The 12,261-nt window shown below is 41.8% G+C and overlaps 1 protein-coding gene across 7 annotated transcripts in view; it reads right to left on the bottom strand.

The window, feature by feature from the left end:
* LOC410439 (basement membrane-specific heparan sulfate proteoglycan core protein) overlaps positions 1–12,261 on the bottom strand; it is a 144,745-nt gene that overhangs the window by 81,675 nt on the left and 50,809 nt on the right. For 6 of the 7 annotated variants that reach the window (XM_026444737.1, XM_016915917.2, XM_006560411.3 and 3 more), the window contains exon 3: positions 9,161–9,315. In XM_026444737.1, coding sequence (XP_026300522.1) covers positions 9,161–9,315 — 155 coding nt within the window. Of the gene's footprint in view, positions 1–9,160; positions 9,316–9,648; positions 9,710–12,261 lie in introns of those variants that run through there. The other variant, XM_026444738.1, reaches the window with a different exon arrangement.

Here is a 12,261-nt window from a genome sequence, read left to right as displayed (position 1 = left end):
CTGTTACACCGGCGGTATAACTTGGTTAAACGGATAAAAATGTGCCCCCTCCCCCCTTAATCCTAGCCACGAAATGTACGAGACACAGACGAATCCATACTTTCGTATCCGTAAATACATTAATTTCCATAATCTCTTGAACATCGAGGCAAACGTTGAAAAGGATAATTTATCAATTTTTCACCAATCTCCACGTGGATTGTTGCGCAATTAAATTCCCAACTAACTGGAATTTAATCTCCTCGACAAAGAAAGTGTAATTGAACGAGCCAATGGAGGAGAATTTTTCCGATATAAAATCGCGTTTCTACCCGACCTTTTCTTTTCTTTTCTTTTCTTTTTTTTTTGCAACATTTAAGATCGTGACGAGTTTGGTTGATAGTATCGCTTTAACATCGAGTTTCCATTAAAAAAAGATTCTCGTATCTCTCGCGTTCTCCCGCGTACAATACCGCGTCATTAGACAAGCAACCGCGACAAAAGGACAGCGGATAACGGATACGATTAGTCCATCCTGCTTGATATCACCTTTTCTTACTTAATCGACCGATATCGCGAACACAACCGCGGTCGACGACAATGCCCAGTTTTTCATATTTCTCCTCGTTTACCGGCCATCACCCGTTCCGTTCTCTTTCTTTCTTTCTTTTTTTTTTATACGAAAACACATTAGGAAGCGGAGGTAGAGACACGGTGAAAATGGTAATGAGAAAACACGGGGATCAGGCGTAAATTTTTATTTTTCCCGGGGAAATGTATCGTGAAGAGCGACGCGTAATGAAGAGAACGACGCCTCGTTTTGTCTCCCCGGTGGAGGAGAAAACCGTATCGTGAAAATTTTTCAACTATACGCATGTGTGCATATATATGGCGTTCCCCAACACGGCGACGAACCCTTTCACCGGTATTTTACGACTCGACTGTGCCGTGTGCCACCGAATTGTCAGCCGTATCGTTTTTATTACGTACGTGCGTGTACGACGAAATACGCGCCAAAGAATATTTTTAAAGGCCAATCCGCGACGCGAGTTTTTCCATCGAGAGACGAGGCGAGCTCAATTTCGATCTCGTTGAAAATTCGATTTCTTCTTCTCCGATTCCATCGAGAAGAAGACACGATGTATTATGTTATTTAATGAGCGAGAAACGTACACCGCTAATATTCTTTTATTACGGTGGAAGAGGTAATATTTCATAAACACGAGGTACGTTCATTACACACGCGTGATTAATTCTCCTTTATTAATGAATGGCCGACGTTGTTTTAAATGTTGAAAATTGATTAATCCCTCCATATTGTATTCCGTATATATATATATATATATTCGTTCCAACAATTTCCAAGGTAATTTGAATTCTATCCAAGATGAAAACCAACAAAGACGTTGATTATTAATGAGAAAGAATCCCATTATGCAAAGTAATAGCTGATAAGACGATTATCATTAAGGTCCCGTAGCTTTATCCGGGTAGAAGAGATACGATAAAGTGACGAACTCGTTACCAAGAAGGTGAAAACACGAGGGATAATTCGGTTGGAATCTACTTCCAAATTTTTCCTAATCGCCGCCCTCTCTCTCTCTCTTTCTCTCCTCCTCGGAGGGGTTGCATTTTTAATAATATCCCCTCTTGAATTATGTCTGCGACCCGCTGATAAAAGCCAGAAGGCGTTTTTTAGCATCTATTATCATCGACTCTCCTCGCATTCTTCCACTCCTACCATCTTCTCACCTCTTCTCGACGAGCTTCCACCTTTTTTTTTTTTTTTCTTTTTTTTCTTTATCATAACTCTTCCTCCTCCTAATATCGACCAATGAAGCGTAGAGCTCTCATTTCGCCCGGCTTAATAGATCACGGATTCGATGTTCCAGCTTTGATAACGATTTTGCCATTCGGAGAAACAATCCAAGTTTCGAAAAGGGGGAATAATTCGAAACGATCATTGAAGATTTGTTTCTTGAGGACGATAAGAGAGATTTGATATCGAAGAATCCCGTGTTTATCCCAAGAAAAAATGGGTTATGAGTTATGATTTTAAATTCTTATATCGTTGAATCGAATATTCTTTCCAAACAAAATCTTTTTTGAAGGAAAAAGTTCGAAAATTCATTATTCGTTGAACTTATACTTTCGTGGGAATCTAAAAGAAATAAGATCCCCGTCGCGCTCGTTAATTTATGGATGTTATTTAATTCTGTACGAATAAGTAGAACGGCGAAAAAGAAAAGGACTGTAGCCGTGTGAAAACGGTTCACGAAACGGACGAAATTTCAACGAGTTCTGTTCGAGGCAACAAGAATCCGAAAGAAAATAATTTCGCTGAGATCCCGAGAGAAAATGATTCCTTTCCCCTTTAAAAAGACGGCTCCACCTCCTCCTCCTCTTAGCATGGTTTGATAACTTGACAAGTTTTGGTTCGAGATTACTCGAGTTAACGAAGCGTGCTTTTCGTTCGCAAAGTATTTAAAGAAGTTTCGCATTTAAAATCAATCTTCCGACTATTTGTTACAACTGGAAAATGCTCCTTCTATCCTAACGAACTTTCTGGCGAATCCTTCAACCTCGTATCGAACAACATCGAGTACAATCTCTCTTCGATCTCTTTTTTCCTTTCCTTCTTTCTTTCTTTTTAAATTTCGATACTCGAAATCAAATATTTGAACTCAAATTGGCACGTTTCTTTAAATCTTGAATATTCCTTTAAAAAATCAATTATCGCTCTCCGTGATCCTTACGAACACCGAAGCATCGCCAAAATAACGATTCCCCACCTTCTCTATTAAACTTTGTCCTCCACAATTTGCCACAATGTGTCAGATTTCAGAGAAATCGAAATCGAGATCTTTCCTTATCGTTTCCAATCTCGAAAGCTAGGACTCTCGCGTGCTTTCGAGTTTCGTCAGTTGAGTCTCGTCTTTCCGAGAGCAACAGCAGCCGCGCCGACTCGAACGATTCGTGGAATGGTCGGAAACGGGAATGGAACGGCAATCCGGTCAGCAGAATTCAACCGATCGCGCCCAGTCACACCGGTAATTTCTGTTACGTGTCGCGCGCGATTCACTCCTCCCTCGCCAGGATTTTATTTCTCGCTCTCGTCCAAAATCGCGCGAACAAAACTAATTGAAAAGAACAATCTCGCGGCGACGTTCACCGCGATAGAATTCGCAAAGGGATTACGAGATTATTTTTGTCCATTGTCCAATACTTTCCATTTCTCGTCTCTTCGTTTACGTGTATCAGTTTTCGCGGCGATACCTTCTATCGATTTCGTTGTGAATCGCGTTATATAAATTGTTCCATCGCACGAAAAGAAAAAAAAGAGGGGAAAAAAGAAGGAAAGAAAGAAACGGCCTACAATGATTCCTTTTAATTAGAATTTTCAATTCACGGTCTTTCAACGATTATCCTCCCCCCTTCCTTCCTTTTACAACTACAAACGAAGAGAGAATTCTCGCTACCCCAGTTTCCCCGAAGAATCAAACAGCTGCCGGCCCTCGTGTCCGTTTCACCTCTGGCCACCGTAAATACAGATAAAGCTAATTGAGAGCAATCGTTTGCCCGGGGGACGAACGGTGCTCCTTTAATCCTCCGGATAAAAGATAAAAGCTTCTTCTCGATTGCGCCTCGTCATTCCCCCTCCCTCCCCTCAGTCTCTTCAACTATTATTGTTCGAATCTCGGACGTTCTTTGCCCTCTGTATTAACCCTTGCCGTCAAACCGTGACTACGACACGACCAGTATTATATCGCCCCCGCCTATAGCGTACAGCTATTAGAGGACAAATTCGTGACAAATCTCCCGTCTCTCGTCACCGTCCCCCCTTCCCCTCCCCCGTACGTCTCCCGTACAATCCGCAAACACACGCTTATTGGAAATGAAGATGGCGCGCAAGCGGATGGTGGCTCCTAAATGGACGAGATCCTTGGACCGCTGTGCAAACTCGGCAGGACAGAGGATCGTAATCGAAAGACGGGAGAAGGGAGGGAAAAAGGAGAGAGAGAGAGAGAGAGAGAGAGGTGAGTCCAGAAATCCTGCAGGATGCCTCTGAGGTTCGCAAACACTCGTCCTAGGCGAGGATTAGGAAGGAAGAAATCCCCGTGTCTGCCCCGCACGCTACGCTGACGATTGCATTTCTCGATTCTTCCTCCTGCAGAAATTGTTTCAATTCGACTCCACGTCCCAAACGTCTCGTCCTCCGCACGACGAGACGCGTCTACTACGAGATTAAATCGGGCTTAGTCCCCTCCCCTCCCCCTCCTCCCCCACGGTCATTCCCCCGGAAGGCCGAGCAGTTATTTCTTCCCGGCGTGGAAAACAATTTCGCCTGGATTCGCCGCAATTAAAAGTCGAGCTCGACTCTCTCCCCCCTCTCCGTCAACGACAATTCTCAACGACAACACCGTTCCCCTCCCTCGAGACGCCGATCGATCATCTTCGATTATTAATTATCGCAGGGGGGGGAGGCTAATGATCGCAGGAAGAGTGACGGGGTAATTAAGAAGGAGGGACGAGGCGCGATGGCTTTTTGCCACCGGTGGAGGGATTGTGACAAAGCAGCCTGTCCAAAGATAACATCTGTCCGCTCGAAAGCGACCTCTCACATCCTTTTCCTTCCGCAACTTCCACCCACACGCGCTGACTTGCATTTTCTTTGTTCATTACAGACCGTGGCCGCACCGCACACGGACAGGTTGCTACAGATGCTACGCGTACAAGTTCGTGGGGAAATTTTTTCCCTTCCAACAAAGAATATTCGTTGCTTTATATCTTCCCACTTAGGGTGGGAGATATCCCCGGTTTCCCTTTTATTCTTCGCGCTATACTCTTTTAATTAAGCTGTTTCGCGCGAGAAAATTTCTCGACGATTTTTTTAAAACAGATTTTCTGCATTTCATCGTAATAATATCTTAACAATTTAGGGAAAAATTTTCTCGCACCGTCATCCGTTTACTCGGAAATAATTTCCAAACAATTTTGCGAATTTTTCTCAACGGCTCGATTATTTCATAAATTCGCGATTATATCTGTGTATATATATATATATATAAGATTCGTTATCTTTATAAATTTGCTAGCGTCATAATTGCTGAATAATTCTAATTATTTTGCGCTTGAATACAGAGAACAATACAGGGAACGCACTTGTGCAATTAAGTTATTAATGGATGTAGTTAGCATTTCGATTAGACGGACGGGGCCCGCTTTATGCGACAGATAGCGACCGATTAATTGTTCATCGAACTTTAATGAACGTAACCATCGTGCTAATAAGATATCTGCTGCAAACGCTTCGTCGTCTCCAATACAGTGCAACAGAGTACATTACGCTCTCCCGAGGTAATTGAAACTTCTACGATCGATCTAACCATATTTGCAGTTTCGTGTAATTAGTTGTCGAAAATTCTCTACACCTCTAACACAAACTTTGCCCCGCCTTTGTATAAATATTTAAACGCACAGATGCACGATCTCTCTTTCTCGAGCAACGCGTCCCACTCTTCAAAAAAATTACGCGTACAATGACCGTTCAAAAACGCAGTCTGATACTCTGATATTCTGCACAGATGATCGGGCGAAATGATACGTTCAAAGACGATTATTTCAGAGGGGAAGTGGTGGCGCAGTATCGCGTGATCGATAGCAGCCAGAAGAAATTCCGGCATCCGTGCTCAACAGCTGACACAAAACAACCGGTCGTCGTACTTCAACCCAATTTCCCCGGCAACTCCTTCATCTCAATTAACTACGCTCTTGTCGTCTACGCCAATTTACCATTTCCAACGAGCTAGCAAGACCTGTCTGTCCTTCGTTAAACTACGATTCACCTGACTGAATATGCCGTCCTGACTAATTCCACGACATTTCACCCTCTGCCCTCTTATCTTCTTCCCTTTTCTATATCATTTTTCACGCATCATTATATCTTTCTCTTTCGCGTGTACGAATCATCGTTTCATTCGTTCGCCGATCGATGACAAATCAATATCCGTTTCATCGACGATTGTATCCTATAATTATAATGCACGCAATATACGCACATAAACGTATACGTCACGAACACGTGTTCCATGCCCCCTCCGACCGGCCCCTTGTCGCTCAACAGTGCACCCGTATCTTTCGCGTGTACCCGTGTATCGAGCGGCGCCCAATAAATCCACGGTTTAATCAAACTAAGTTTAAACGGATCCCTTCCGCGATATAAAGCAGTTGCGCGTATTACTACGTTCTTGATCCGGTGCTAAATCAATTATAGAAGTTAACATCGGCGAATGGTTTGATCGCGTCTTCGACCAACGATCAACTACTCCAAAGTTGATTTTTCTTTCTATTTTTTTATGACAAACCGACCGACGATCGAAACTAGTCCTCTCTTTCACGCGTATTTTATCGTTCCTCCAAACCGATGAAATATCATTGGACGGATGAATTTAACGCCGTTTCGTCCAACATGTCGAACCGTTTACGTTCCATCGATCGATCCTCTCCCGTGTATCCTCCCGTATATTCGTTAACGCGGCACGGACAGGAAAAATAACGTGAATTCGCGAACGATCGAATTTTTGTTCAAAAACGAACGAACGATAGAAAGAAACGAGGCAAGCGATCGATCCGAACCAAGGAACAAACATCGCGTCCTACAGATAGAATAATTGAACACGGGTCATCCTTGTCCGCACGCATCACCAATTCCTTTTGTGCGATTGTGATTAATCCTAAGTTCATTCCAATTATTTGCGCAGGATACACGCGATAGAATGGAGATCAATTAAACGGATCACTTACTTGAAGAAGAACGGGCACCTTAGAATCGTTCTTCCATTCCATTCTACGCGAAACTAGATGCGACTCCGTTATTTTTCCCCACGAGAAGAAGGAAGAGAAAGAGAGAGAGAGAGGAGAGTGGCGGAGCAACAGTTTTCCAACGGAATTTTAAGAAGCTCGTATATCACCGTATCAAACCTGCTGCATTATTCAAGGCTAATGCATTTCCCCTAATAATAAGAGGCGAATAGATTTCGCTCGAAAATTCGTGTGTTGCTGATGCTAATGTCGCGGTTGCAGAATAAAACACGAATTGTACACGAGAAGGGAATGGAAATGCGAAGAACGGGCGCGAAAAACGATATGCGGTGGAACAATTGTTTTCATTCGTGAATTACGAAAAAATGTTTCAGCTTTTAATGGAACGAACTCGGTGAATTTAATCCACGAAAAAGGGTATGCGGTTAATGTTATGCGCAATCGTGCAACTGACGGTCAGTCGGCAAATGTGCGACGACAAGGGTGAAAATGTCGGAGGGTGAAGGAATCTAAAGTGCATAAAAAGGTGCAAACTGGAACGCAAAGAAACGTTGGCCACCAGCTCCTCTCGCGCCCCCCTCCCCCTAACGTTTGAATAATTATTACGCTGTATAATTGATTTAGTTCAAACAAAAAAAAAAAAAAAAGAAATTTTATCAATCATGAAAAATTCGAAATTCCTATTCGATTATCCGATTTAGTTATCCCTTCGATCCTTATTCGTCCATACGTAGTCTCCGTAAGTTAAATTAGTCGCTCGTTCATTTCCCGTTGGCGCACATGCCCTTTAGTTTCGTATGTATATACGGAGCGCCGAGTATTGATAGAGGAAAAGGGGATTCTCTTCTGTAACCGCTTGGCCAAGTATACTTGATCGGTTCATTTGCCGCTGGCGAGGGTGCAGTCACCCTGTGGCCACCCTTGGCAATCCTAGTCTAACCTGCACTCGCTTCTTCCGCTGTTCGAGACTCTCCTGTCTAGCAATTAAAGACAGCACTTGGGCGGTTCGAGCTAAAGACAGCCATACCCGCTATTGACACGTACAAGGGAGCATATACGTGTATACGCGGTGTACACGGGCGTACGGTGTATTCAGGCCAGATTCGAGAACCGGAAGAGATTTAAAGACTGTCTTTCTTGCTGCTAGTTCGATGGACGCGTTAAAGTAGACTCGACCCGAACCGATATCAAAGAGACATCGGTAGTGGTGAATATATATATCGTATAAAAGCCGAACGATAAGCTTTCTTCCATCCATCGATTCGCTTTTGTAGTGTAAAATAATCGAATCCAAAGCGACGATCGAAATCAAAAGCGAGAATGATTTTTATCGTCTAACTATTATATTTATTACACGACGGATCGTAGGTAATATAGTAGGTAATTTGTAAGAAGGAACCATGATCTTTATTGATCAACTTTCACGCGAATTTAAAAATATTATACGAGCGAAATTTGAATAGATAATCCGTGAAATGAATTGAAATCGAGGTTTATCCGTTTCTGTTAATTTATCCTAATTCGTACGATGATTAATAATTCACACGTTTCCAGAAATCCATGAACCGTGTGGGATGGAAAATGTTGCAACAATATGCGGATACACTGCGATAAGTAAACATTACACGATTTCTGCGTACGTGAGTCCGAACCGAAAACTAGTCATTACGTATATTGATACGGTTTATACGTATGCTAATGCCCAAATACCCATAATTATGCGAAGATTTTGGTATGCTACTGTTCCTGATGGTATTAACCACCCACTGCCAAACATTTAATGAACTACATTGTGTTAGAAATCATCGGTATCAGTTGGGTAAAGTTTCGCGATTCGTACCGAACCTTTATTACGCATAAAATTATTCGTGATTTCATCGATACAATTGTACATGCTTCTGATGCACGGATTACACGCGAAAAGGACGAAAATATATATATTCGTCGAACCATTGTGAAAGTAAATTAATCGATGAATGGAATATTATTATGAAATACGAATAAAAATATTTCTCTTATTTTTCCCTAACGATTTTACGATATTTCTCGAAATAAACGAAATAAAATGTTCGTTTTCCTAGCATTTTCCTACATATTATTGAATAACTGCGGAAAAATGACGACGCAAGACGCATTTCATCATCCATTAAACTCGTTATTTTCTACCATTTGTTAAAATGATTTATAAAACACCGATACGTTACAATAGAATATAACGTTGAGGTTGATATATATATATATATATATATATATATATATAAAACTTTTGCGATTATCAATAGAAAAATGTTTCTACGTAACAATTCGCGTTAATATACTTCGTCTCGAAGTATATTTTAAAAAATAAATCGTCACTCACCACTCTGTCTCCAGGATGTTTCACGAAGCAATTCAATTCCGCTGTTTGGCCAACAATGGCGGTGACATTTCGTGGGCCGATGTCGTCGAAATCCGGTTTATTCGAAAGTCTCGTCGGCTTACTTCCAGCGACCACACTCGCCAAACTCGATCCACCTGAAAAAAATATGAAAAATATTAAAGAAACTGTTCACTTTATGAATTTTTCTAAATCGTAGAAAAACTTGGTAAATATTTCCAAGATGGCATAAAATTTCCAAGGAGCGAACGCAAACGTTAAAATTTTGTCGCGAGAAGTGCATAAATAACGGAGAAATCTATTCTTATTTAACAAGGCGTCACAGCAACAGAACAGCCAGAATATTTCTCGCAAAGTCAAAGTAAGTTGAATGAATATGGAAACTCTTCGAGTTTTACGTTCAAACGAGGTTAGACGATGCAGGTGCTTTTGCAAAAGTTCTAAATTCTCTCGAGTAGGTTAGTTGTTACCATCTTGCTTTCCGACGAACAAGAAGACAACATGGCCGAACAACATGGACGAACAATATGCGCGAACAGCATGCGCACGTGTACACGAATAATTCTAATACGCAGTTGATTAAAGACGATATATTAATGCGTCATACTATTGTAATATGGTCTTGGTACGCAATCACGGTTAACATTTGTGAAATACCGTGTTAGTTGTGCCCACAACAACCCACATCGTCTTCTTTGATCCGTTAATGCAAATAGTTCGCCAACTAATAATTTCGAGAATGCCAGGCTCTTCCATGGCACGCTTCTACGTCTATTTTCATACCTAATTTCGCCGACTTTCGATTCAAACGCGTATAACCGGATTAAATTACGATTCAGTTATCGACTTACCTATGAAAACGATGAAATGAAACACTCGAGACGAAGAATTAACTACTTTTGCCACAGAAACACTTGTTACGCACCACACGTGTCGACTTCACGGACGCCATTTTGAAATTCAAACTCATGAGTTGTGGTTTTTCTTATTCGTTTGTTTTCCTTTTCCGCGTGACGTCGCCACCAGTCGCGACGACGAACGACGACTGTGTTTATATTTATACTTTGTAACGAAGTAGTTTATATACGATTTACATATACGTGTATATGCATACCACGCGTGATTTTGTTCAAATATTCATTATACGCATACATATACTATTTCATCGTGACGATATTTCATTGAAATAAAAATTTCGATAAAACAAATGACTACGATTATATTTATACACGACTGTACGACTATACGTAATAATACATAGCGGAATGTAATAATTTTTATCCCCGATATTTTTTGTCCTTTTTAATTTACCATTAAAATATATATCCTTTCGATGATAACACATTTATAAAACGATACACACGAGAACGAGCATGTTCCTAATTTCGTGAACGATTCAACGATTTTCGAGGACCCAAATGGGTAATTATTATCTTTCCGCCGAATCGAGTTACACTCGACCAGATTTGTATGAATCACTCGATTCATACCATTAACCAGGATTTCGTCGATCGTAGAAACGAGAGAGTCGTCATTAACATAATCCCACGAGACTGGGTGGAAATGGTAGAAAAACGGTACTGTGTTGAACGAGGCTTGAATCGTTGTGGGAGAGGGGGGAAGGGGGGGGAGGGGGAGGTCGATGCGGGATATGCGTGGGACGCAGATGGAAGACAGAGAGGTTGGTGCTCGATAAAATTTCCCATTGTATTCGGAGGGAGAATAGGATTTCAGTGGGGCAGAAATTGAAATTGTTACAAGGTACACGGCGAAACTGTGGAAATCGCTCAACGATATCCAGACGATATCGATATGCATTTCCGTAGGAACGGGACGAAGGGATTGGCAACCGATAACGAAGCGTCGACGAGTTGTCGTGAAATTAATTTACCATCGCGCCGTCTTTCCCCCCTCCGCCCTCGTCACGGACACGACCCGTTCGTTACTTTCGGAATGGTCTATTCAACGGAGTCCTATATCCCAGACTAATCGAAAAAATGGAAAATCGGTAAGCGTGCGACAAAAAAGAAAACGTCTGCCGGCGTCGAGTATCGCGAGAAAAAAAAAAAATTTCAATAGCTGCGTAAGTGGAAATGGACGAAAAGTGGTGACTATCAATCGAATCCCCTGTATCTCTCTAGAAAATACTTCTTCTCGAGGAAGATCGTCGATATATCATAAGAAGTTGAGCACGAACTAACCATATCTTAAAAATTCTAGAAATTTCAGTTTTACCTATCTCTTTTTTATCGATCTCTGTCGCTATTCGTCTCCCCTTCGATCGTTTTCCCATTTTCGATTTTAGAAGATGAACACGCATACACACACTCACGCATACACATATACGCGCGCGCGCATTTCTTTCGAAGAACGATGGTCGATCCTCGAGGAAAAGTCAGGGTTATAAAAGAGCGAAGAAGCGACTCGGTACGCGAAAATATTCTTTACACGTTATTCCGTGTGTGTTTATTCAAATTTATTCAAATTCAAATTTATGTGCGCAGTATCTGCAGCGAAGCACGCGTATGAATGCCGTCGATTTAAATAAGCCTTTACGGCCAGGAAAATCTACTAGATGTTTTTTTCAAACATCTCGCATTCCTCGAAATTCCTTTCCCCCCGTCCACGAAACGCGATAAACAAAGGGATCGTACCCCCTTTTTTTAACAAAGGGGCCGCCGAGTCCTCCACCACCACCACCGCAATCTCTACCACCGGTTTGGCGATTCTCTAAATTTCCTACGTTCCAGTCACAGCACGTACGTTCAGTTATTTGATCTACCCCTTAGATTCGATTTGACCGAAAAAGCACGAGCAGCGATACCTTTCGACCCGTTTTCTATCGTTTTACCTCGTCCGTGAATTTATAGTCGTCCCGGAAATGAACGGGAAGAATGAAAACGGGGAAAAGAGAAAAGCGAGGGGGAGGAGGGGGGAAGAAAGAAGAAAGAAAGAAAAAAAAAAAAGGCAGAGAAGGCGCTCCGCCGGTGCAATCAAAGGAACAAACGGAAAGCTTCGTGCTGCGTCGCGTGGTGAAACGAGAGAGGAAGGAGAAAAAAAAAAAGAAAAGAAACGAAAAAAAA

The sequence above is a fragment of the Apis mellifera genome, linkage group LG13, assembly GCF_003254395.2.
Source record: "Apis mellifera strain DH4 linkage group LG13, Amel_HAv3.1, whole genome shotgun sequence".
Classification (NCBI taxonomy): domain Eukaryota; kingdom Metazoa; phylum Arthropoda; class Insecta; order Hymenoptera; family Apidae; genus Apis; species Apis mellifera.
The sequence above is the reverse complement of the archived record's forward strand: the minus strand, read 5'-3'. Positions and strand labels throughout refer to the sequence as shown.